Source organism: Triticum aestivum, chromosome 6B (assembly GCF_018294505.1).
Source record: "Triticum aestivum cultivar Chinese Spring chromosome 6B, IWGSC CS RefSeq v2.1, whole genome shotgun sequence".
In the NCBI taxonomy this organism is placed as follows: Eukaryota; Viridiplantae; Streptophyta; class Magnoliopsida; order Poales; family Poaceae; genus Triticum; species Triticum aestivum.
Window position 1 is genome coordinate 29,018,888 of NC_057810.1, and position 27,347 is coordinate 29,046,234.

A 27,347-nucleotide genomic window follows, 5' to 3' on the forward strand; every position below is an offset into this window, starting at 1 on the left:
TTGTTGGACCCTCATACGTAAGTCATTTTGCAGAAGCAGCAAGTTCTCCCCTTAGTGAAGAATCAAGGTCATTAATTCGTAGAGGTAGAGGTATCGCCTAGTCTCTCCTCCTCACTAAATTAAAATCAAGAGCCTATACTTTTGTTTGCAGTTCTTGTTTGATTGTTAATAACAGTAGCTCTGCTAGTTGCAATAAGTAATGAGTAGATGATGGTATATGAAGCGGTCCTGTATTTTTGCATAACCGAAAGTATAAGCAAGTAAATGAGAGTTTAGAGGTTTTCTTGTTGAGAAAGTTGAGTCGGCCCGGTTCATAAGTTCACTAGTAGCATCTCTCGTCAACACGGTGACACATAATAATAATCATGTGCATGTGAAAGTGAATAATCATGCAATCATGTAATATAATCTTATGTTTTGCATGTTTCGCCCAATTAACTATGCAACATCCGCATAGAAATCCTGAATTGTAATCCGGGCCGCAACTGGAATCCTCACCACCTTCTGATCGTTACCCCATGTAAGGCTGCCAAAAGTGTAATCCCCTTGTAGCTTCCACACAGGGGATAGTTTCACTTGAAACGTGTGAACCTTGTTCTTCGCATCAAACACTAGAACAGGCGGATCAACCTCCATCCTTACTCCGACAGGGCTCTGGATTTCTACATGGTACACGGAGTCGACACCCCCAACGTTTGTCACTGTCCTTGACATGGTGACCGGACTTCTTAGGTTGGGAACCGAGATGGACGGCAAGTTCAGGTGGTACGCCGGTAGCATTCCCGTCGTATTGCAGTGCACGGAGGCCCTCTTGACGATGGTGCAGCGGAAGTATTTATCGTAATCTTGTGGATCAATGTCGTAAACCAGGCCTGGATCAGCCGCCCCATGAGGGTTGATGTTGCCGCCTCCGTAGTCGAACGGGTCAGCAATCTTCCGAGGCAGCCCTTCCGCCAGTATCGACATGTCGTGCTCATCGGTTATATGGGCTTCACCACCATGCAAAATCAACAAAAATAGATGAAATTATGGCGTACGGAGTTATTGGTGGGCATGTGCTAACTGCGTGCTTAATTATTACCGGTAGTGATGATGGCTGATTTGATTGCAGCAGAGGACCAGTTTGGGTGAAGAGCTTTCAGCAGGGCAACAACGCCTGCTACATGTGGGGCAGCCATCGACGTCCCGGACAAAATTGCGTACGAATTTTCCTTTGCCGCCAAGATGTTGACTCCAGGTGCCGCTATGTCAGGCTGTTAAAAGATGTATCAAGGCACTGAGACGACCTGTGTTGCCACGGAGCATGTTAAGTAGAGTACATTTTAGCTTAGCGGCTGGCACGTACCTTGATAATGGCGGGGTAATCAGGCGACGGACCCCTTGAGGAGAACATCGCCACTTTTGGTGCCAGCATCTCTTTCCCCGTGACGGTGCGCGCCGGTTCGATCTTCGCCATGGGAGAGCTACTCACAAAACAAAACAAAACAAGAAAGTTCTCTCCGACGATCAGAATAGCGCTTGCATGTTACCATGGCTAAACTCAAACTCTCATTGCACAAAAATGAAACTTTTTGTGCATACCTTGCGTCGTCCATGTAGCTGGCGATTTTCTTTCCGATGTCAAGGTCCACGAGAACGCAGGCTATGCCCTGGCAGACATCTAGTGCTGTGAAGCTTAGGTCCGTGGTATACTGGGCGAAGATGACGCCAGACCCCCGGCCATCTTGAACGTACTGTGCCGCCTGCTGGAACACATCTTGATCGCTTGGCTGCATGGTGCAGAACAGGATCTTCCCTTTCACGTCCGTGCCATTGAGAATATCCATGTCACAACTAAGATACAGAAGGTAAAATTAAGTCAAGTATACTCTTGTTTAGATCGAATTGCTATGGCTGTGAGCATCAATTGATGCAGAGGTAAAAGATTGAATTGGAATTGACAACAAAAATGATGTAAGAAGAAAAATGTGTTTTGCTTCATAGGATGGCGACAGGAGAGAATATTGAGTGCGAAAAGTCTTATCGGATTTGGAATTGGCAACGAAAATGGTACTAAAAGAAGAACTATAACTGTGTTTTTGTTAGGGTAGTGATGGGGGAAGACTGCTAATGGGGATAGCAACAGGGTGAGAATAATGAGTGCAAAAAGTTTGTCTGATTTGGACTTGCCCAGTAAAATGGTGTACTAAAAGAAGCCACGAAATACGAATAGCCTATTGTAAGCATGTTTTTGTTAGGATAGCGATGGGGAAAGAATAATAATGCTTACAAAATATAACCACGCAAAAAGGTTCGAAAACAAACAAATATATTTGATTCACTTACCTCACTGGAACCACAAGACCTTTGAAACCACTGCTGCTCATTGACGAATTCTTCCCTCGGTAATAGAGAGACTGTCCCTGCAAGAAGAAACAAAGTTTTGTTCGCTTCTTATTCTTGAGCTAGATACCAGAAAGCATAAATAAGACCCCTAAGTCAAGTAGGCCGGCCCTCAGTCACGTGTGAATAAAAACGTACCACTATCTCTTGTTTGTTTCCCAGCATGATCATCGTCGGGAACGACCGATCAATCTTGCTTGCCGCAACGGTGATAGCCCACGGCGCACCGTTCCTGACCGTCTGTGGCCTTGGCCCCTCGTTACCCCCCGCATACACGACGGTGATCCCCTTCTGGACTGCGTGCAGGACGCCGAACGAGTTCTCGTCGACACCAAAGGACATCGACAACACGTCCACTCCGTCATGGATCGCGTCGTCGATGGCCGCCAGCACGGTCGCTGTGTTCCCAAAGCCAAGGCCCCAGAAGGACTTGTACACCGCGATGCGAGCACGCGGTGCGCCTCCGCGAGCGACACCCTTGGCTAGGCCGTGGAAGCTGGCCGCCTCCACGGCCGAACCCGCCGCAGTGGACGCACAGTGTGTGCCGTGACCGTTGTGGTCCCGGGGTGAGAGCGAGTCTGTCTCGAGGAACTGGTCAGGAACTCCCGCGCTATAGAACCGTGCACCGACGATCTTGCGGCTGCAGTTTTTGCTGCCCCAGTCGTGTCCGACCTGGCACTTCCCTTTCCACCTTGATGGCACCGGCCCGTACCCTGAGTCGCTGAAGCTTCTCGACTCGGGCCAGATCCCTAATTAATTGATATGATGGCATGACGTGAAATGTTTCCATAATGAAAAAAAAAGTACAGGGTTACGAAGTCATGCGTGCAGTGCTGATTAATCAATTTAAATGCTAACCGGTGTCAATCACCCCGATGATCACGTCCTCTCCTCCAGAGTTGCTTCCGTGGAGCATATCACTGCCCATCATCTGGTGGTTGAGCCCAAGAAAGTCCCAGCTCCGTGTAGTGGTTGGCGTGTGCCTTTTACTCGGTTGGACACTGATTACTTCCGGAAACTCTACAGACAACACATCACATCACATCACATGATAGTTATTCAACATTCAACACATGCAAATTATGCAAGCAAAATTGACAGGTCAATTGGACAACGACTGCCCACCAACCTGCAAGTTGTTTTGCTTGATCTGCGGTGAGCATGGCGGCGAACCCTGAGAAGCCATGCTTGTAGTTGTACACCATGGATGCCGAAGATCCTTCCTTACTAAAATATACCAATGTTTAATTTGTTTTTCTTAACCTATAAAGGTAGACAAATTAAGGCCGTAGAGATCGCACTAACATACCTTCCGAGAAGAGTGGTGAGCAGATCATGGTGCGAGGCCACCACATCGTCGGGATGTCCATGCTTCACATGACCTAGGTATGCTATGTAGAGCTAGAGACGCACGCACACACGCACACATGCAGGCGGTTAATTAGCTTAGCCAGATCCAGAGTTAACTAATCAGTTAAACTAGTACGGGTTACTACTGCAACATGTAGTATTAATTACCTTGCGAGGTCCTCCTCCGTGTGCTCTGAACGACAGCGTCCACAGGCAGAGCAGCTGCAGCACCCAGGCTACGCCCGAGCGGGAGGAGGAAGAATGGTGTAAAACCATTGCCGATGGCCTGAGCGGGAGGAGGCGCTTCATGGGCTTAGCTTATATAGATGCCGCGGTCATACTATTCTTCCTTCATGCCGTTGTTGCCGACTGGAGAGACATCCATTCTCCCACGCCGCCTGCGATCTTGACCTTCGAGTCGTCTATAGTCCAGACCCAGCACGCCAATGGCTGTCCAGGCATAGCAACTAGACAAAACAATGGTAATGGTCTAGGGAAACAATTTCGATTGTGTGGATCAGTCAATGGAGAGTGAAAGGAATTCCCCCATTTTGTAAGCAAAAAATTGTGGAGAAACCATGGGACCCGGCGATTTGGCTCCCTGGGTCCAGCTGCTCCTGTGAATGAACGATAAAATCAAAAGGTACCAAAAAAATTCAAAAGATCTGTTTTTTTTTCATGCAAGATGCTCGAATGCGCGAGTCCTGTACCAAATTTTATGGTGTTTGGACACTTGCGTTGCACTCAACAAAAAACAAAATTTGGGCATGTGAGAAACTTTGAAAAACGCACTGGCTACGATGAGAGGAGAAGTTCCCGTCGACTACGAGGAGCCTACGATGACTTCGTAATTTCAACATGATATGTCAGCTCAGTCTCTCGAAGATGCTCATAGGGGTAAGTTGTGCGTGTGTATGTTCATAGGCGTGAGTGTAGACACGTATATATGACCACTTGTGTCTGTACTGTGTTAAAAAATAATCGTATGTCAGCATGTGTAGAAACATGTTGATGTCACAACATTGTAGATACTCTGGCAGCGACCCTTACTCTGACTCTTTTTCTTCTGAAATTTGTTAGTTGAATCTGTTCAAAATAAATTTACATATACTTTTAGTTTAGATGGCCGACTTAAATTTATATCTTATTAAATCCAAATAGATTTTCTGGTTAACGTTTGAAAGGCTAAACTTTTATTTGAAAGTTTCAGAGTGTTTAGAGCAACTCCTATGATAGGCACTCTCCGGATGAATGAATTTCGATATGAACGAGATGCGACGTCTGACCAGCAACCAGGGGGAAATTCTGCATTTTTTTTCTCGGTACGAGCCTTCCAGATTGCTTCGTGGTTGATTGATCTGCGAGAAAGAGCCGGCGAACTGGAAGTCAGTGGCCGTAGGTCCCATCCGGCGTCCATCCCCGAGCTGATGGCTTTGGACGCGGCGACGAAGGTGCCGGGCCCTAGAGGGTCAGGTTCCAATTCGATTATTGCAGGACATGGATTGACGGGACGTGCATATGTCGAGCTGTGGACGAATGGTGGAAATCTCCAACATGCACGTCGATTCTTCCACCTAGCTAGGCAACCGAGGAAGGAATTGTTCCCGTGGACGAGATTCTTGACGAGAAGGATGAGCCAATGGAAGTCAATGAATGGAAAGATGCACGCGTAATTGCAGCTACTTGACCGTGAACGTACATACACATAAAGGTAATACTATAAGTGACAGTCATAGACACATAAAGGTAATACTATAAGTGACAGTCATAGAACTTGCATATGATGTTTACTTTAATACTAAAAGTTGCAAAATACATCATTGCGTTCACATAACTTGCCTATGCATGTAGATACGGTCACTTCTTCCGTATTCAGTCGTATCTTGTGCTCATGTGGCGTGCCAGCATGAATACGGCGCACATTAGTGGTTGTGAGTGATGAGAAGTTAGGTGAGCCATTCATTTTCTTTCTTTTGCAAAATACACCCTCAATTTTTATTTAATTACGCACATGTCGGCACATATTGTCTTTCAAGAAAGATGAATAAAACAATAGTGCCGGGAAACTCGAACGGACGTCCTCCACACTAAAAGATAACTGCACAAGCCACTCGACCAAGAATAAATTGATTTCAAACTCACAAACGAAATGTTCTTTAATACAATGTTCGCTCAGCTCAACAAACGAATAAATGAAAACTAAAAACATGTCGTGTTACCCGCATGAATAAATCGATGTAAGAAAACTGCTTATATTTTGTAATTTTGTTGTTTGTGACGTTTAAAAAATGTTCATACGTTGTAAAAAAAGTACTTGACATTAAAAAAAAATAAACCTTGTAAAAAATATTTGTGTAATTAAAGAAACGTAAGTTGCATTTTAAAATTGTTCACACATTTCATAAAAATGTTCATGCGGGGAATAAAAATGTTCATGTGTATGTTGCTATTAATCCTGTTATATTTAAGAAAACAACGCGGGGAATAGAAAATCGCCATGACATATGCACATTATCACGGGGAGAGTGGGATCATTCTGTTTGGGCAATCAATTTATTTTTCAAATATTAAATTATTTAAATTTTAAATTTCTTTTTGTCAAATCAGCTGAACTTAATTTTCTTTTATCTAGATTTTCAAATTTAAAATTATTCAAATTAAAAAATTCCACTTAATAAATTCACCTACATTTATTCTGCACTATATCTTCTTTTATCTTTTTTTAATTTTAAGTATTAAAATTCCAAAATATTAGTTCATTTGTCTGAAAAATTTGCATACATGTATTCTGACCAATATCATCAGACTATTATGAGCCTTGAACAGATATGCTACAATGGAAGCAGAAGAGTAGCTTCCGCTTCTGTGGAGCATGGATCAAAGTAAATTCTTGTGGCAGAATTGCCATGGTGTTGTTTTTGTGCAGAAACCAAAATTCTCGAATTGACTTGAAAATTTACGGAGATTTTTTATGGGATATATAAAAAATACTGGCGGAAAGATATATACCAGAGGGGGGCCACCCAGGAGCCACAAACTAGGGGGGCACGCCCTGCGAGCTTGTGGGCCCCTGGACCACCGGCAACCCTAACTCCAACTACATATATAACTATTCGCCAAGAAAAAAATTAGAGAGGAGGAAGCATCACCTTTTACGATACGGAGCCGCCACCACCTCCTGTTCTTCATCGGAAGGGCTAATCTGGAGTCCGTTCGGGGCTCCGGAAGGTGGAATCCATCGCCGTCGTCATCACCAACCCATCTTCATCACCAATTTCATGATGCTCGCCGCCGGGAGTGAGTAATTTATCATGTAATCGAGTTAGTTTTGTTAGGACCTGATCCCTAGTATCCACTATGTTCTGAGATTGATGTTGCTATGACTTTGTTATGCTTAATGCTTGTCACTAGGGCCCGAGTGTCATGATTTCAGATCTGAACCTATTATGTTTTCATGAATATATGTGTGTTCTTGATCCTATCTTGCAATTTATATGCATCTATTACGTGTTATGGTCCGCATACCCCAAGGTGACAATAATTGGGATTCTTTCCGGTGATTATCGTAGTTTGAGGAGTTCATGTATTCATTAAGTGCTAATGCTTTGTTCCGGTTCTCTATTAAAAGGAGGTCTTAATATCCCTTAGTTTCCTTATGGACCCCGCTGCCACGAGAGGGTAGGACAGAAGATGTTATGCAATTTCTTTCGCCACGTAGCAATGCCAATGTTGCAAAAAGCCATAGCGTAACGCTGGCTAATGTCCTCATCGTCAGTGTCTCCATGGATGCTAATTGACAAATAGGCCATCCCCATCGTTGATACTTTGCAACATTATGCCACTCCCGCAGCACGCGTAGCCGTCGACGAGCACTGCCTCGCATCACGGGTGCCTCTCTACAGCGACAACATGTTGCATAGCAACACCGACAACACCCACGAGCATGTGTCGCAGCACTGGCAGTTGTCAAAATGAGCGTCGCACCGTAGCGCTGACAGCCGTCGGCGAGCATTGCACCAGATCGTTGGTTCGTCTCTGCAGCCACACGCGTGATGCGGCAGTGCTGCAACAACAACAAGTGCAGCATTGTCACTCTAGCAATTGCCGACAAGCGTCGCGTCGCAGCGCTGACAGCCATCGTAGAACCGATGGCCGCCGACAAGTGCCACATCGCATCGCCTGCAACACCGATGAGCGATGCATCACAACGTTGCAGCTTAGCTGCCGGTGAGACCCACGGGATGTGACACCACACACGTTGCCTTGCAGCTTCGCCCGTCGGTGCACAACACCAGGCATGTTGCATTGCAGCCAGTGGCGGAGCTACCAGCAAAAAGCTGGGCGGCCCAGGTTGCTAAACATGGCGCTAAACTTGAATTGCTGCATGCTGACTAGTCTTTTATGTCTGTGGCCTGAGCAGTAGGCTTAGGTATAAATATTTTCTGGAAAAGCTGGGCGGGCCACGACCTTGTTTGGCCCTAACGTAGCTCCGCCGGTGATTGCAGCTTCCGCTGCCAACGAGGTATGCGAGTCATAGCATGTGTGTTGTATTGCATCTCCACTGTCTGTCATGATCCATGATGCAGCGGCACCAAATGCGTTGCATTGGAGCATTCCCCGCTGGCGAGATCCATGGGGTAACAACACCGGACGCCGCCCTCTACATGGTAGAGAAACACATACCTTGCATCACCGCTGATAGAGCCTTCCACAGAGCACACGCAGCGCCTCCTCGAACTCTGTTTCGCAGCATGGAAGCCCCATCCCCAAAACACCGGCTGACAGGCAGCCATCGCTGGCGTCGATGTGATGGCGGTGGGAGCACGCTGTACTTTGGCTCGCAGCAGTGGTGGTTGTTGCCATGGGGAGGGATGCGCAGTTGTCCTCTTGATTTGAAGCAAGGGTGGTCAGCCATGGAGCAAACCGTCTCTTCCCCTACCCAGAGTGGTGAAAGAGATTGATAGGAAGAGAAAGCGACAAGAAGACGACGAGCGGAATGTAGGAGAGAAAGCTGGGGAGTAGAGCAGTGGGCGGGCCCCACCTGACACATGTCGTGCGTCAGGGAGAAAATCAGCCGGCCGATATATTGAAATAAAATAACTTCAAATGTAGGTACTCCCTCCGTTCCAAAATAATTGAGATACAATGAAGATCAATAAATTAGGATGGAGGTGGTACAACTTTATACTAAAGTTAGTAATAAGTTGAGACACGTATTTTGAGACGGAGATTCAGAGCATTAGTCAATCATTGCTGTGCGTTGGCTTGGGTGATTATATATGGCTGTTCGGAACCGGTGGCACGTCCTACAGCTTCTGCACCATTTTCCATGTTTAAGATGCGTACGCTCGTATGTGCAACTTTCCTCATCCTCCACCTCTCGTTTTCCATGCCAGTGATATGTTCCCCCTCCGGTGCCCCGCATTACCAGTCTATTTTTAGCTTTGGCGACTCCTTAGCCGACACCGGCAACGGCCCTGTCATCTTCCCACAGTTCTCCATCTTCAACCCGGTCACACGACCTCCTTATGGGAGCACCTTCTTCGGTCGCCCCAGTGGCCGAGACTGCGATGGCCGGCTCATCATCGACTTCATTGGTACGTAGGTAGAACTAATAGCATAGGCCAGTAGCTAGATTAGTTTCTCCATGCGTTTGTTGTAATTTTTCGATGTTGGGTGTAGCTGAGAACTTGGGCTTGCCATATGTGCCCGCCACCCAAGCTCACAACGGCAGCTTCCATCAAGGAGCAAACTTCGCTGTTGCCGCTGCCACCACTCTGGACGCCAGTTTCTACCACGAGAGGGATATCCCCGGTGCGCCCAGCAAGTTCCCCCTCAACACCAGCTTAGGCGTGCAGCTCGAGTGGTTCGAGTCCATGAAGCCCTCCTTGTGCCGTACAGACCGAGGTAATTTATTCATACACCGGCATCACTATCCAAGTGAACCCTTCATGAGAACTCAAATGATGATGCATGCAGAGTGCAAGGAATTCTTTGGTAGTTCCCTCTTCTTCGTGGGAGAATTCGGCGTCAACGACTATCACTTCTCGTTCCAAAAGAAAACGGTACAGGAAGTCAGGTCCTTGGTTCCAGATATCGTGGCAACCATTTCCATGGCCATCGAGGTAATTCCATCAAGCAATCATGTATAGATGTATCATATGTATGCATATATGTATGCACCAAGCTTGCATGCTAAATAGATTACTGTGACGCGTGATCAACAGAGGCTGATCACCGAGCATGGCGCGCGAAGCCTTGTGGTTCCCGGGGTGATCCCGTCAGGATGCTCACCGCCGATTCTTACCAAGTTCGCCGAGGCCTCACCAGCAGCATACGACTCCAAAACTGGTTGTCTGAAAGCTTACAACGAGCTGGGGATGCACCACAACTCGCTGCTGCAGGCTGCCTTGTCCAAACTCCAGGCCAAGCACCGGAACGTCAGGATCATCTACGCCGATTATTTCGGCCCTGTGATGGACATGGTGGTGTCGCCTCACATGTTTGGTCAGCCAACTATCGTGCATAAAATATGATATATGCCTGAAGGAATCTACTCCTATGTTAGTTAGCGCTGTGGTTGACTTTGATGGATATGCATGATTGCAGGTTTTCAAGATGTACTTTCTGTGTGCTGTGGAGGACCTGGAAGGTACATGTACAATGCATCAGTTCGATGTGGCGATGCAGCTGCAACAACATGCGTTGATCCCTCTGCTCGTCTGTACTGGGCTGGCGTCCATCTGACCGAGGCGGCTAACAGATACATTGCAGGCCGCTGGCTGAACAAGATAAACTCACTGACAAGACCCAGCAGCAAGGGTGGAAAGTGAAGAAGGTATCCTCAAAAATTAAGGACGAGGCAACTTCAGTCAGTGGGCAGCCACGAGGATACCATGTTTATCGAAAATGACGAAGTACAAGCCTATGAACGATGCGTATGTCATACCCGTTATGTGTCTGATCAGTTGTATTGTTCTTTCAAATCAATAAAACCTGAATACCTGATACATCATCAACAAAATGAACATATGGAAGCTATGACATCTGTCCACAGGTACCGGACGTGCAGACTTCGTACTCATCGAGCCAATTTTGCTATGGCTTGAAAGTGTTCCTTTTTGTAGGAATATTTCTTGCCCACCCCCCCCCCCCCCCCCCCCCCCCCTCTCCTTCCTCGAGCATCGTTTCTCGTTTTTGTGGGATTACTAGACACCTTGCAGGGTTTTTTTTAACCTGGAAACACTGCTGTAAGGCAAGGCCCTATTGTGTAAATTTTTACTACAGCAAAATTATTAGATAAACAAGGAATGGAAAAAACAGAGAAAAGTATACAAAATGAATGAAAAAACAAGGTAAGAAAAGTTACAATGGGTTGCACAGAGAGCAACTCAGAGTTGAGAATCAGTCCGATTCTGGAGAGGATCCAGATACTTGTGCTTTTTCCTGTCCCTGATTATTAGCAAATGTTTGTGATTTCAAAATCTTATCATTTCTTTGGGTCCTGATATTCTAACAACCCATATTTAAGATGTCCATGGGAATAACATGGAGTTCATCATAGAAGGCACTCATCATAGAAGTATATGTATATCTATGCTTCTCACGCAACATGGAGTTCCAGCGGCCTGGAGCAAAATTGCAGGTCCAGTGTAAGTGCATAGCATATAGTACTCCTCAACCACACTGCATAACGGATTTTCTTCAAAGAAGATTTTCTTACACATTATCATTACACATCACATAATTGTAGCTTCGTAAATGATGCAAAAGAATACCTATTGCCTCAATTGACTTGCAATTTTCCATATGTTGCAGGATCAGGCACCACCTGCCCCTCAGCACATGAATCTATGTTGTTTTAATTTATTTTATGGAACATGTCAAATAGGTTACAAAAGCTTTTTTTAGTGTGATGGACATGCTTAGTTCTGTTTTTCGTTGTTTATTTGCCTCTATTGGAACGATAAATCGCATGTGCACATGCGGCCACGCGAGGTCGTTATCAGCGCCGCTCCACCCCACGTGATTCGTGCGACTCCAATACATCGTACCCGTAAAATCTCCCCTGGTCAGCATACACCAGCTGGTATGGCACTCGTATTTGCCTCTGCGCCTACAGCAAGTGGCCCACATTGCAGCCTCATGCATTGAAACGGCTGGCGCGTCGATAGGAATTGATTGCATGGTAGTGCCAACGGCAAGCTGCACCAGGTGGGGACGAGACGCGCATTAATCACACTTAAGTCACAACGGCTAGCTGCATGATGCTCCTCTCGGTCTTTTTATGCTTCCCTGCTTCACCCGGCCATTCTAAGTTCTTTCCCTTCTCCATCTCTCCCAGCTTTGCCTGGCTTCCCAAGCATGTGTTCGTCCATGTCCCACAGTAGTTCAACACCACCTTCATCGCACCACACGGCCAATCAGATGCCATCCTCCTGTTCCTGAAACCAGAAAGAAAATAGAGTGTTTGTGTGATCCATCGAACATACTCGTATTTGTTCTCCAGTACTACCTCGTACCCAACCAACTTTGTCATCAAGGGCCGCATATTTGTTCTCCAGCTTAGGAGTTTTTTTGTCGTCTAGGTCCACAAGGTCTGATTCTGGGCTAAGTTCAACAGAATCCAATAAATCTGCAAATCTTCCACTCGGGTCGTCCTCGGTAACCTCTCGTAGCATGCCTAACCTCCCCGACTCGTTTTCAAAAACAGCAGAATCGGGATAAATAGCCATCCCCCACGCCCCTCCCAAGCACACAGATCCGCTACTTGACCCCAAATTCGTCGACATGCTATGGAGGGCGGTGGAGATGAGGGGAGCTGATTAGAGGTCGACATCACTCTGATGCGATAATCCTCCTTTTCTAAAAACACGGAGGAATCAACAGACAGAAGCAAAGATTCGACGGCTAACCTGAATTTCTCTGTTTCTACACAAGCCATCCCCTCTTTCCCCTCCTGAGCTTCAACTTGGACGAGGCTCGAAGATGTACAGTACTAAAGAACCAGGGAAAGCATTTATGACCCAACGTCAAGAGCACTTATGCCACCCCCCCCCCCCCCCCCCCAACGAACTGCGGGTAACAGACAAGGCTGTATTCTCCTACAAACATAAATTCGTTGTGGACCACTCACTGACTCACAAAGGGGTATACGGGACGTATCCCATTTAGTAAGCAATTATGATGTGCAGTATTGCGCGTGGGGCTATATTAGGTAGCAATCACAAAAGCGCTCACGGACGCTCGCGATTACGGCATCACGTGGCTGCATGTCCTGAAAATTCGCGTCCCTATTGGAACTACTAAAATATGATATTCGAAGTTTCAAAAGGTGAACGTGTGCATTTATTACCCATTTCTAACCTCGTGTATTTTTTCCTCGAAAAGGAGGATGAGCCCCTGCCGCTGCACATTCTTCGTCTACTTAACCCTATAATAATTGTCCATGATTATGCATTAGGTCACCTTGGTTTTGGGAAATGTATTATGTAAGTGATTTGTACTTGTAAATATAACGTGCAAGAAAATCTTGGTGTTGCAAAAACGAGGGTTGACGCTTTGTTTTTTCAATTTATCTTGATACTCTAAATTTTATCCTTGATCTTCTAATATTAATGAATTTGTTACTGGTGCATATGAGAACGTAAAATTTCTAGTCAAGTCCTGATGTATACTGCGAACCAACCTGTGGTTGGATGGTTAGAGGGAAAGTGGTATCCCCAACCCACCAGGGATGCCAGCTCAGTCTCTCGAAGATGCTCATAAAGGTAGGGCGTGCGTGTGTGCGTTCATAGGGGTGAGTGTATGCGCGTCTATATGAGCGCTTGCGTCCGTACTGTGTTCAAAAAAAGTCCCGATGTATACTTCTTTTTGTTAAGTAAAAGGAACATTTCGTGGTACTACAGATCGTGACTCAAGAGCTGACCTTCACTTATGATTTGGGGTACCCAAAATAATTTGTGTTATAAAAAAGGACAAAGACATGTTATATTGTAGCGTGAGCTACCGATGGACTTGACTTAACGCGCATTCCCAAACTGCACCGATTGGAAAATCCATATGTAATTGGTTGCTTGCCATGCTTAACTGGATTGTTTTTATAGTTAGTACAAGCAACAAAGTATGTTAATAGAGAGATAGATAGGAAGCCATTCATTACTACTTGTGGGGAGTAACTTAGAGTAGTAGCATGCATACCTTACTACTTTATGTTACTATCTTTATAGTGGAAAGTGTCATATGTGTAGTCACATACACATGCTTATTTATTGTCTTGTATACTCATTTTGCATTGGAAAGCGTTACATGATGGTAATATATTAGGTTACTCTATTTGCCTCTCTCCTCATTAACTATTTGCCACATCAACATTTTTGCTTATGTGGCATCTATGTTACTAGTATCTATGTTGCTCCCACTATGACCAGACTTAGGACGCCGTGAGGGTTGCACAATAATGTCTGTACAAGTTGGTCCTAGCTCGTGATTCCATCGAACGTTGTGCCGCTAGGTTGACTAGGACTCTATGGCCCCGGAAGCAAATGGGCCAGCACCACTTATCGTTGGTGGACAAGATGCCCTCATAGTTTAACTCCAAACTCTGCCGGGTAGACAAGTAGTATAACGCTTGGTAGCCATCACAGACGTCTTTATTTTTAGACCAGCTTGACTATTTTATCTTCTTGTTTGCATATTTCAACGGCGTTCGTTGGAAGGAAGTTGGGACTTGGGAGTAACATACCGCTATGTCGTGCCCGGCCGGCCTCCTCAATATATATTGTTGTTGTTCCCATTTTCCAGTGAAGAACTCAAAATGCACAAGCTCGTGTCCGTCGCTTTGCTAGTCTTTGTCTCATGGTCTACGCCGGCGGTCTCTTCCCGGTCCGGCGTCCCTTGCTACCAATCCATCTTCAGCTTCGGTGACTCCTTCGCTGACACAGGCAATAACCCTGTGGTCTTCGAATGGTACTCCATCTTCGACCCCGTCACCCGTCCTCCCTATGGCACCAGCTTTTTCGGCCGCCACACTGGTCGCAACGGGGACGGGCGGCTCATCATCGACTTCATCGATACGTGCTCACACCTCGCATCGCCTCGTCTGGCGACTTGGGGGTAAAAAACCCTAGCGCCGCCACCCTCTTCCCCTTCCCCCCAGCCGTCCTGCCGCCGCCAGAGGACGCCCCCGGCGAAGCTCGGGCCGGCCCCAAAGAAGGCGGCGGCGGGGCGCCAGGTCCTGGTCTCCGAGGCAGCGGCAGATGGAGGCGCGGCGAGGCGCGAGGTGGGCGGCGCGCGGGCTGGACCCGATCTGGGGTCCGGCGCGCCCTGGACGCAGCTATGCAGGGGCCCGCGTGCACGGCGCGAGGCCGCTTCGAGCGACGTGGTGGCGCGTGGGGGGGTTTCCCCAGAGCCGATCTGTTGGGGTTGGCCTTCCCCCCGTGGCGCGGCTCTCCTCTCCCGCGGGGCATCGCGGCTGACGGCCCGCCTGCAGCTCGGATCCATGGCGGCGGCCATGGCTGGTGGCACGCGGCGTAGCTTGGCGGCGGGCGGCGCCGGCGTGGACAGGTGGGCCACTTCCCTGGTCATGTGGATGGCGGGGAGGTGGTGGGCTTCGGCTGCGGCGGCAGATCCTCGCTGGATGTTGGTGGCCATGGTGATGTTCGTCCTCGACCCCGATCTACTCCGATCTGCAGCGGATCCGGCCCTTGGTCGCTTCGGTCACCGTTCTTGGGTGCTGGCCTTGCAGATCCGGTGGCTGGAAGGGTTCCGGGGGAATCTCTTGGCCGGCGTGGCGGCCACTCCGATGGCAGTGCCTTTGGGTGTTGCTTCCCTCGTTGGAGGCTTCGGAGAGGACCTCCTTCCTTCCACCCCTCCCAGGAGCTCAGATGAAAACCTCATACCCCCCTGTTCCAAGCGACGACGACATCACGGTGGCGTGCTCCTTCCTGAAGGCGTTGCTCGGGGGCTGCTCAAGCGGCGGTGGAAGTGGCGGCGGTGCGATGTCGACATATGCATTCTGGTCAGTTTCATCTTGGAGGCTGCGGCGACGTAGGCGACGCTCGTCTGGTGGAGCTAATGCCGATGGTTGAGGCATCGTCGGCAGTACGCGCCATCAGGTTCGGGATGCTCAGGGGGAAACCCCATATCTGGGTCTTCCGGATCGGATGATGATGGTGTTCTATCGCTTTCCCTTCTGGGGGCATCGTCTTGGAGCAAGTGCTGGCTGGAGGGATGGTGGAGCGGTGTTTCATCTCACACATTGGATGGCGGCGGAGATCGATGGCATGGCGCTGTGGAGACTCGGCACCCGATGCGCGGAGATGGGCTCGCGCAGGAGGAGGTTGCTATCTGGCGTCATGGTGACGTCGATGGCTGAGTGGCCAGACAAGGTAGAAGCCTCAATATGATCTGAAGACCTGTGGAAGATGCGGCGACGACACACGAGTGCGTCTGATCGGATTGTGTCCCAGACCTGGTATGTGGCTCGGCTGGGGCTTCCGAATGAGTTTCGGCTTCCGGCTTTTAATATTAGGCTTAGGTGAGTGGTTTGGATAGTGGCCCAGCTAGCACCCCTTCATCATTTTGGATAGGAGTAGGGGCATATGTTGCCAAGATGGTGGACTCAGACACATTGTTGTAATACTTTGTAAGGTCCTCGAGAATAATCAATAAAGTGGCCGTATGCATCTCCCAGATGCAGAGGCCGGGGGTCATCCTCCTTTTCTAAAAAAAAATAAAAAAACGTGCTCACATCAGCTGTTCTTGGGACGGCCAGTGCCGGCAACTACAAAACGTACGTATGTGGAATCCAGCCTAGCTATAACTATAGGCTCTTTTTGGGTGCAGCTGAGAACTTGGGCCTACCATATGTCCCGCCCAACCTGGCGCACAACGGTAGCTTCCGGCGAGGCGCCAACTTTGCCGTTGGTGCCGCAACCGCAGTCGATGCTGGTTTCTTCCACGAGAGGGGTATCCCCAGTGCCACCAGCAAGTTCCCGCTGAACACCAGCTTAGGCGTGCAGCTGGAGTGGTTTGAGTCCCTGAAGCCTTCCTTATATCGCACAACCCGAGGTTACTTTGAACATTCACTGTCATCGTTCGTTGTTATCTTGTAGCTAGCTATCATTACCCAAGTAAGAGGCTGATGAGAATTCAAATTGTACGCATGCAGAGTGTAAGAAATTCTTCGGCAGATCCCTCTTCTTCGTGGGGGAGTTCGGAGTCAACGACTATCACATGTCGTTCCAACAGAGAACGGTACAGGAGGTCAGGTCCCTCGTTCCTGATGTCGTCGCGAGCATCTCCAAGGCCATCGAGGTTCGTTACGTACTCCATCAGGCTATCAAGTACTCCCTCCGTTCCAAAATAGATGACCCAACTTTGTACTAACTTTAGTAGATGCATGTACTGACTGATCGAAGCAGCATCCATGATAAACCAATTGCTTATGTGAGCAGAGGCTCATCACCATGCATGGCGCGAGGAGCCTTGTTGTCCCTGGAGTGATTCCGTCGGGATGCTCGCCGCCCATCCTGACCAGGTTCGCCGACGCCTCACCACCATCAGCATACGACTCCAGGACCGGCTGTCTCAAAGCATATATACGACTCCACAACTCGCTACTGCAGGCTGAGCTAGCCAAGCTTCAGGCCAAGCACTGGAACGCCAGGATCATCTACGCCGATTTCTTCGGCCCAATCATGGACATGGTGTAGTCGCCTCACAAGTTTGGTCAGTCGCCAACTCAAGCAAAAGAAAAGAATCTATATATGTTAGTTACACATATACAAATTTTCATTTTGCATGGAAAGGTGGTTTGACTCTGATGCATGGATTATCACAGGTTTTGAACAAGACGTGCTTATGGTGTGCTGTGGAGGGGCTGGACGATACAGATTAAATTCGACGGTTCCATGCGGCGATGCTGCTGCAACGACGTGCCCGGATCCATCCGCTCGCTTGTACTGGGACGGCGTCCATCTGACGGAGGCAGCTAACCGCCACATCGCCAATATCTGGCTGGGCAGCATAACCTCGGCAACAAGAGTCAGCAGCAGCAAGTGTGCAAAGTGGCCATGTCGACCCACCGGGTGAAAAACTCATTTCTACCATGCATGGTTGTGTGTGTCCCACGGTTGCTTCAAAATTTACCAACCTAATCTTCTATGTTTCAACATTTGCTGCACACACAATATAAATATATTTGTTGGGCCTCATCGATATGAAGTCTTTTCCCTAATAATGAAGCACGGGTTGAGTCTGCCGGGTTCAGCATCACGGCGATTTTGCAAGAAAGTCCCTATGTCTTTTGAAATTTGACACGCGTACATAAAATAAGTCAGCCGAACCGGTACGGTCGAGATAAAAAAAATAACCTAACCTCACGACCCTGCCGGCAGTCCACTTCGACCTCTGCCGGTCCTAGCCCCGCAGTCCGTTCGGCAAGCGGTGCCCTTGTCGGCGGTGAAGACGGCCATGGCCTCGGGGGAGGACGGGAAGGTGGCCTCGTGCTCGTGCCGGAGGATGGAGGCCGCCTCGCCTGGACGCGTGCTCGGCTGAGGGGTGACGCCCTTGTCGGCGGCGGAGATGGCTACTGCCGCAGCGGAGGACGAGGGGGGAGGCACTGGTGACGACGAGGAAGGCCGGAGCACGGTTTCCCGGGCAGATCCATGGCAGCAGCGGCTCCTGGGCAGGAAGGGGGTGAGGGAGAGAAGAAAGCAGAAAATAGGAGCTGGTTTGTTCGGCGCACAAACACCCACCATGGCCGTCTCCGATTGCTCGTCACCGCCGCGGATGTCATGGACTCCGACCACGGGGAGCTCGCACGCCCTACAGCGGCTAGAACTAGCTGATGGTCATCCCGCATCCTCGACTTCATCCTTTCCCGTGCCCTCCTCCATCCATGACCTCTGGTGCACCACTGCTCCTGTATTAACTTCAGTTAGATGTTAGTCATCTCTTTTTCGATAAAAGGGACCACCCGGGCCCCATTTTCATTACGAAAATGGAGTTTGGGATACATCAACACCATCCATTACACTACTCAGCAAAGATGCATCAGCGCATCAGGAGAAGCAGAATCCTACATCCCTAGTCATCTAACCCCATATCAAAGTATGCCAAAACGCTACCTACAGGAATGAGATGTGAGTCTTGTCGGCAGAGTACTGTTGTAGACCTCCTTCCATTCCGTGATGACCCCTAATTAGTACATGTGCAGGCATCGTTTATTGCTCATGGCTTTTCTGTTCAAACAGAACTTTGAAATCCACTTCATATAATTGCTCATGACTTGACAGAAATCATTCTTATGAGCACATCATTAGGTCAGTCAACTTCAACTTCCATGTGGAAGTGGAACTATTGTTGTCCGTCAGTTAAGACAGTTGGGAACTTGGTGTATCATTCTTGCCTGTTGTATTAGGATATTAGCGAGCACGTACATGCAGATATGCTTGTGATTCCAAAAATTGTACACTAAGAGATTAGTGTGTGGGTCGCTCAAGTCCTGTGGGGTGCTGGGCTGAAGGTGTTCCATATACATGAACCATAAACTAGAATTGAAATTATTCTCTGCATGCACAAGTAAAACCTATGCAAAGTGAAAGATCCATAGTTGCAGTTTATATTCAATACTTCTTCATTGCAACTATCGGTTTCGACGCATTTTCTTTCTCTAATTCTACAACTCTATAAACTGTAACTCAGTTTTGCTAACGAATGCTTTGCTCTTCATAAAACTAATTTTCTACTAACTGGGTTCTTTATTTCCATTATAGTATATTCGTTACCATGGTCAAGGAATTATTAGCGAGTTTTTTCTGACTTAGTCAACTTACCCTCGCAGTAATCTGCCATAAAAGATAGATTGTAAACAAACGTCTACTTTAGCAGCTGAGATCAAGATGGTACTGGTATTCTCCGTGGCACCAAATCGTGGTTCATAAGAACTGGTATTCTCCCCGTCGCAATGCACGGGCATTTGTGCTAGTAATAGTTAAATTTGGGAGCACCTATGCATCAGGAACCTGAAATTTACTTCAGTTTTAGTCACTTTTTTCCACACCCTTGATTTAACATCCAACAAACCACCTGCAAAAAAAAATCCAACGAACCATGCTATCCAGAGCCCAATGCCGTGCTGGATGCTCCCTATTGAAGCCCACTAAAACTCTCATGATGGCCCTCTTGTAGCCAGCCCTACCAAGACTCCGGTGATGCTTTTTTTTTTGCGAGGTTGTGATGCTACAACATGCGTATGCCTGAGCTCATCTTGTGTGCTGACTGGTGCTTCAACTTGATTAGAAATAATTACCAAACTTGGCAGGTAATTATGCATACTGACACATAATGTGTACTAATCTCATTTTCCTTTAATTTCATACAACATTAAATATAGTATAGTTTTGTTTTCTAAATAAAAAATATTATATATTATAGTAGCTAACAAAATAATAACTAAAATGTACATATGGACAAATACAATAGAAAATCCGATAAGAAAAAATCAACTAAGCAACAACAATAAAAATTGGGGACAGAAACACTAGCACTAGCATGAAAACTAAGATAGAGTGAATTAGCCACATTTATATTAACCATAAATAAGAAATAAAATAAAGGAATAAAAGTAATTAGTTCAAATACAAAAAAAAATGATTTCATAACACAAAATGAAATAGTGTTGCACCATTAAAACATCAAAACACTGCCGCATTCGCAAATATGGGAGAAAACCTGATAGCCAAAAACTGGGCCAACAAACCAACAAAATTACAGCCAAAAACATTGGCACAAGAGAGACAATGAGAATATAAAGTAAAATAGTTGCTATTTTAAAATAGAATGAATTATGGCATGGGTATTTCCCAAAAGAAGATAGAAAATGAAGAAAACTTTAAATAAGTAGTAATTAAAATTTAAAAAATTAAATAGACAAAAAACTAGAAAATTCATAATTTTTGAAGGAAGAATGAATTAAGGGCATTGATACAACCTTAAAGAAGAATGAAAAAATAAATTTGACAAAAACATTGCAGTCAATTTTTATAGAAATCGAACTGTCTCATAATATGCAAGAATAAGCATGCAGTAGTGCCATTTTCACACAAATAGTATGATTTACACATGGATTGCATAAAACTTGAGGACGTACATTTTCAGTTATACAGTATCCACGTTAAAAATTAACTATATCGCACCATTAGCAGCATCAATTGCTGATGAATGCAAAACCAAGCAACAATGAAAAAACGAGCAAGCAACAATAATAACAAAAACTAGAAGGAAAAAAATAAGTACAACTGAGGAAAAAATCGCATCGACCATTTTTAATATTAGTAAAAAAGATGTATATGAAAAAAAAAAATAAGGTAGAATGAATGCCAATAGGAATCACAACACAATGAAACGGATGGTCACCGATTCGACTGAAACAAAATAAATTTCAGTTTCTTTTTCTTTTTGCGATTGAAATTTCAGTTTCTTGTTGATTGGCAAAACCGAAAGAAAATAGTAAAATGCGAATGATGACATATATATGCATACATGTTTCATTGAACTTGCAGCATTCCATAATTTGCAAAAAATAACTATGTATGAGTGTGGCTTTTTCTTGCTGCGTCGTTGTATTACATAAACAAAATAAAAACATACAGGCATAAAAAATAGAAGATATTATTATTCCAAGAAAGAATGAATTAAGGCATTGCTATTACCCTATAACAAGAAAGAAATGGAAAAAGGAATGCTAGAATATAATAACAAAATATCCACACACGATTTATAAAATTTGCTCTAATCCACAATATGCAAGAACGTTGATATAGTAGTATAATCTGCATATACATACTTCCATGTTATACACTGTGTTCACACAACAATAATAATAATGCCGACGATTAACCATCCCTTGATTATTCAGAAAAAAAATCCCTCGGTACGCGAAACTAAATTATAGCACACACACACCCGCTTCACGGACACGAGCACACACGTCACATTACGTGGACCGTGTGCTGCACCAGCCAACCAGTAGCCTTTACTAGTAGGGTGCACGTGCGTTGCCACGGGCTCTTGAAATAGTTTGCAAGAGTTACATGTTAAATTTCACATGTACAAACAATATAAAACAAACACAATCATTGAATAATTGAAGTCCATTTTTGCAACGTAAATTGATAACAAAAAGAAAGATTAACAACATATCCATGTAACAAATTGAGCGATGTTCGACTTTCACATCTATTACAAAACTATCAATATCTAGATGGTGCGCTTAAAAAATTCTTTCACAATATCAGGAAAATTGCATTTAGCTTTATTCGCACGATGTTTTAGCAAGTATAATAAAAAATTGCTTTCTCAACTCATACACATCCTGCACAAACAATATATGTAGTTAGTATGAAAATTTTACACTGAAGGTCTTAAAACATATAACGGACAATACTCACCGCGCAAACCGGCTTGACCAATTATTTACCGTTCCACCAGAGCATAAAATGAAAAACAAAATAGCCAGACACATTCATGCAATTTTTTAAATTAATAATATAAAGAATATAATGATAACAAAAATAAATGCATTTATTATGAATTAATTACCCATCTATACTCGTTGGAATACCAAACAGAAATAAACATTGCCATTTAGATATATTGGAATTCCAACCAGGCAGCTTTATTTCGAGTGCTTCTTTGAAATCCCTTGCAAAACTTTTTAATTTTAATGTGTGACTCAACTTTTTATCCTCTGACGATTGTGATGTTTGAATAGGGTCCATAATATAGACAACGTGCCTCTTTGTCGATGACGTACAAGATGTATCGGCCCATAGATGCATAGAGAAGATAAATCTACAAATGGAGCTATTAGAAATAACAATAAACTATGATAACAATAGACAAAATACTTTACTTACCATGTTGCACAATGAGATGTCTTTGTCTATCTCAGGCCAGCTATCAAATAATGTTGCCAATGTCTGGATAGTTTTCTTCTCGCAAAACTTCTGACCTCGTGTTGACTTTAGTATCATGGACTAAGTAAAAAAAGAAATATTATTTCAACATGTTTATACTAATGCCACATAGAATGAAGAGTTACGATAACTTACATAAAATCTTAGATCCATGTAGTGTATAGGAGGGTCTATGAACAATACTCCCTTGTCACATGCCAGTATACGCACATCGGTGTTGAAGCAATCATTGTCCATAGGTTGCTCCATGTTAAGTATGCCTTGAAGTTTCTTAAGACTTGAGTTCATTGGATGGGGTGTCGAGCTCCGGACCCATTCCTTCCTAAAAATTGGATGGTATTTCAGAATAATAATGTACATGTGCACATTAATTATTGATACATGATACTTACCCCAAACACCCGGCATCATCGATCGACATGATGTAGTTCCATAGGTCAGCAAGTAATTCACGTTGGTCCATGGGCATGATAGTGATTGGGGCAGGACGTTTGTCTTCGACTATGTTAGGTGGATTCTCTAGGATCTCGAGATCAGAATTAGCTAAAGTTTCTTCATCGTCAGGTTGATGATATATGGGACCTCCTTTTAGCTTATTCAGCTCTCAATCGAGCAAAATGACGGCTAATTTTCGTCGAAAGTGTTTCATATCCTCCTACAAAATATTTTCCACCTCCATGAACACACAATTTGAATTTCAAACACGTAACGGTGCACTTGTGCTATATTTCACACTAAAGCTCTCTCTATGTCTCCTCCCTCTCATTGTAACATGTCAGTGCCACTCTATCCTTACATACTCTTTTTCACACCCTATATATCTGTCTCTCGCTCCCACACTTTGTCTACGGCGACTAATAGTCACCTGTGCGCCGACCTAACTTTCGGCCGGTCAGCCCCTGAGCGTCCGATCTGGATGTCTACATCCGTTGATTTCTTCTTCCTCCCAAAAATAATTCTGATTCGCTCACACACAACACGCCCACTCGCATAGCGTGGTTGCCCCACCCGGCGTCCTCCATGGCCGCCGTCGTCGCCATCAAATGCAGCTCGCTGCCCCTCGCCGTCCTCGTCGTCGCACGGCCTCCCAATTTTGCAAACGTTTCCAGCGACACCCACTGCCAGATGCAACTCCACTAAAGCCTAACGCAGCTTGCCGCCAAGCCGGTTCCAGCAACCAATCGAAGCACGGCGGCGCCCGCCGCCTGGCTCGCCGTCGCCATCGAGTTTACAACACTGTTTTCCAGCAAAAAAAACAAAAATCCGAGCAACCAGAGAAACCAAAAAAGCCAGTTGAAGCAAAAAATTAGCTGGTTCCAGCAAACAAAACTGCCGGTTCCAGCAAATACCATAGATTGTCGTCGTCGAGTCGTAGCAAAATTTCTCGCCGGTCGTAGCAAAAACAAAAGCCGGTTCCACCTTCCGACAATTATGGTTGCAACACCTGCCGTGGATCGTTACTGCTGGTTGTAGCATCTCCTTCTACTGGTTCCAGCACCGTTGCATCCGCTTCGTCATCGTTGTAGCTCGCGAGCGCCGCGATTGCAGCTTTTTTGCTTGCTGGTTGTGGCTCTACCAGTGGGCAGTGCCAGCTTTTTCTCTGGCTGGTCGCAGCTATGGCGCCCGATTGCAGCTTTCTGGTGGCTGATTCCAGCATTGCTGGCGGCGGGTTGCAACACCTCGCTGTGCCGGTTCCAGCTCCGGGCCAGGCGTTAGGCAGCGCACCGCCGGCGGCCGGAATAGAGTGGAGCTCGTTGTGCTAGGAAGAAGACTGAGAGAGGGTAGGATGCGGGTTGTGGAGGTCGTCGGGCTAGAGGAGGTCGCCGGCGTCGTCGGAATTCATGGCAGCGGTGCGCTCCAGCTATTGGAAGAAGGGGGCCAGGAAGAGTGAGTGGATAAGATCCCCCGATTGGGAAGAGATAAGGAAAGGAGGGGAGGCGCGGCGCGGTGCGTGTGTCCCCCGATTGGGAAGAGATAAGGAGAGGAGAGGAGGAGAGAAGTACAATTTGCTGTGATCGAATGCACGCGGCGCAACCGGCCCAACGCTCGGTCGGCGCGCCGCACAAAAACGTTTCCCTTTGTCTACCACCCTCCATCTCTCTCTCTCTCCGCCCACTTCTCTCTCCCACCCTCGCACTTTCTCTCTTTCTCACCCTCTCTCTCACACCCCCTCCCCTCTCCCTCAACTGTGGACCAACTTAATTTGCTCAGTGTTACTATACTATAGTATCCAGGAAGCCTAAACATTAAAGAGAAAATTTAACCTTTACAGGGGCTAAGACAACTTTTTGAACTTCATCGTGGCTCATTTATTCATCATGGCAATACAGTCAAAGCAAGAAGCCCTAGTTGATTGGTTCGTGCCTAACACCTCCCCTGTTTGACCAACACAAAACAATTGCAGGTTGGTACCGCCGCCCATCGTCCAAGCTCGCTTTCTTCCGCTTTACTTTGTTCATGCCACCTCCCAATCATATCAACAGAAGAGTCGATTACCCCTACAATTCAAAATTTTAGTCCGAAAATACACCGCATGTTGAAGGACTGCTTTCAAAATAAAAATTCTAAAATGCATCCATAAAAAGGAATGATCAACCGGTTTTAGTATTGCACCAGCCTGCGATGCGCAACCATGTATGCATATGTCTAAAAAACATGGGAGGAAATATCGCTTTGGACTAAAAACAAAAACTTATTTATAACATTCCATGGTAGATGATTGGTAAGAGTAAATAGCACTGGCGGTCTATGAACTTGCACTGCGGGTGCACTTTAGTCACACAACTTGCAAACCGGAAGAACCCGTCACAGAACTTGCATTGCGGGTGCAATCAAGTCACACGCGCCGACGCCCGGTTTTCTCAGTACTTTTGCAGAAAAGTCCTTCGCGATATTGTTTGAGGGCCGTATTGCAATCTCTGTAGATTTATAACCGAATCGAACCATAGTTCCCAAATCGAAACCAAATCCCTAGTTCTCGTCTCTCCTCTCACACCTACGGCGGCGGCAGATGGGCGGCGGCGGTGGTGACGGCAGCGAGAGCTCGAGCGGTGGCGGCTTTCCTGGCTGGAGTTGTTCCTCCTCCCTCGCCGGAAGTAGCCGTGGTGCCGCCATCATCATGGCGGACAGTATGGCAGGCGGCAGCTCGGAGAGCGTGGCACTGGCCAGCCGCGTCGTCGCCGGCGTCCGCGATGGCAGGTCTCCGGCGCCCGCTGTGGCATGGCCTCGCATCCGGGACTCACGTTTGTTTCCTCAAGAGGTGTGGCAGCGGGGCAGCCGGAGTTGCGGCCGGAGTGCGGGCGGGTTGTCATCGCTCGCACTGCTGGCATGGCGGCTCTCGAGGGAGATTTCTATGGCCGTGTCCTGTACGCCACCATCATTGGACAGCCGCGGAGCGTGGTGACGCCGGAGGCACTAGCGGCGGCGATGGAGTCTCACTGTGCTGTCCGACGGACGACAACCAAGGTGGAGGTCACTTGCCCACCATTCCATTTTTTCGTTCGCTTCGAGTCGACAGATGATTGCACTCGTGTGGTGCACGCGTCGGAGCAGCTTCGTTGTTGTGGCAGCAGGATTTCTTTTCAGCGCTGGTCAAGCTTCTCGCGTGGCAAGCCGGGGGAGCTCAAGTACAAGACGTTGCTGAGTTTGGAGGGGTTGCCGGAGGAGGCTTGGGATCCACACACCGTCAACCTGGTGCTCGCCGGTGTCGACGGCGAGCTCATTGACATGCTCCCGGCCACCGACAAGTGGGTGTTGCTGGTGACCGCGTGGCTGCGCAACCCTTCAGGTGTGCCAAAGGTGCTCACCGTGGCTGTTCCTGCACCTCCTACGGGGCCATGGAAGCCAGACTCCGACGACGAGAACGCACATTCACCGCCGGCTCCAAATTCTCCCACAGAGCGTGCAACCGTAGAATTTCCAGTGATTATGCATGTCAAAGAGGTCGTTGATCGTGGCCCATTGCTAACTGAAGGCTTGGCTGTAGAATTCTCCCTGATGAAGATGAAGACCTTACCCGGAAGCATACTTTCACCACCTGGCGCGGCAAGATAGATGGCACTGGCCCTGGACAATATGGCACAGCTTAAGCGATGATCAGTAGTTTGGTGTTTTCATTTGAATTTGTCGGTCTGTAATGTTGAATGTGAACTTGTCGTGTCGTGTTGTTAGTTTGTTACTGTCAGTTTGATGTTATAATCCTGAATGTTGTCTGTTACAACTGTTGTCGCTTATGTGAATTTGCTGATTTTGTTTCATGTGTGCAAAAGTATGCTCTACATATATGATTGCAAATATGTAGAAGATCGGTCCATAATTTCAGCCACAGTTTAAGTAGTAGTTCAGCAGAGTTTCGTATCCACCAAAAGACCAGTACATAACACTACAGAAGTTCAATTAGTTGCCACTTCATACTACAACAAAATGAAATTGTAGCACATGTCCACTTGATACTACTTAGTACTACTAGTTCATGAGAACATAAGGCATCTCAATCTTCTGGGTGACCTGGAACTCATCTTGGGCTTCCTCTTACACATGTCCAGTTCTACTTGTTCCTTCCCCAAGTAAGAGCCACTCCATTCCCCTAGTTTTTCTTTTCCTTTTCCCTCTTGTTCTTAGAATTTGTTCTTC

The 27,347-nt window shown here is 46.6% G+C and overlaps 2 protein-coding genes and 1 pseudogene across 2 annotated transcripts; 2 read left to right on the forward strand and 1 right to left on the reverse strand.

Moving 5' to 3' along the window:
• Positions 1-360: 360 nt before the first annotated feature.
• On the reverse strand, positions 361-4,131 carry LOC123135523 (subtilisin-like protease SBT3.8). The gene is made up of 10 exons (XM_044554625.1): positions 3,901-4,131; positions 3,692-3,783; positions 3,512-3,609; positions 3,241-3,402; positions 2,521-3,131; positions 2,326-2,402; positions 1,582-1,833; positions 1,346-1,463; positions 1,082-1,253; positions 361-989 (listed from the first exon to the last, which is right to left on the reverse strand). The coding sequence occupies exons 1-10, from the start codon at positions 4,039-4,041 to the stop codon at positions 439-441; spliced, it is 2,274 nt and encodes a 757-aa protein (XP_044410560.1). The 5' UTR covers positions 4,042-4,131; the 3' UTR covers positions 361-438.
• Positions 4,132-9,056: 4,925 nt separating this feature from the next.
• Positions 9,057-10,735, forward strand: LOC123133252 (GDSL esterase/lipase At5g45910). Its single transcript, XM_044552766.1, has 5 exons — positions 9,057-9,329; positions 9,415-9,639; positions 9,712-9,857; positions 9,960-10,239; positions 10,342-10,735. Exons 1-5 carry the CDS (start codon positions 9,062-9,064, stop codon positions 10,563-10,565), a joined length of 1,143 nt encoding a protein of 380 aa, XP_044408701.1. The 5' UTR covers positions 9,057-9,061; the 3' UTR covers positions 10,566-10,735.
• A 3,813-nt stretch (positions 10,736-14,548) lies between these two features.
• Positions 14,549-17,826, forward strand: LOC123133253 (GDSL esterase/lipase At5g45910-like; annotated as a pseudogene).
• The last annotated feature ends 9,521 nt before the right edge of the window (positions 17,827-27,347 follow it).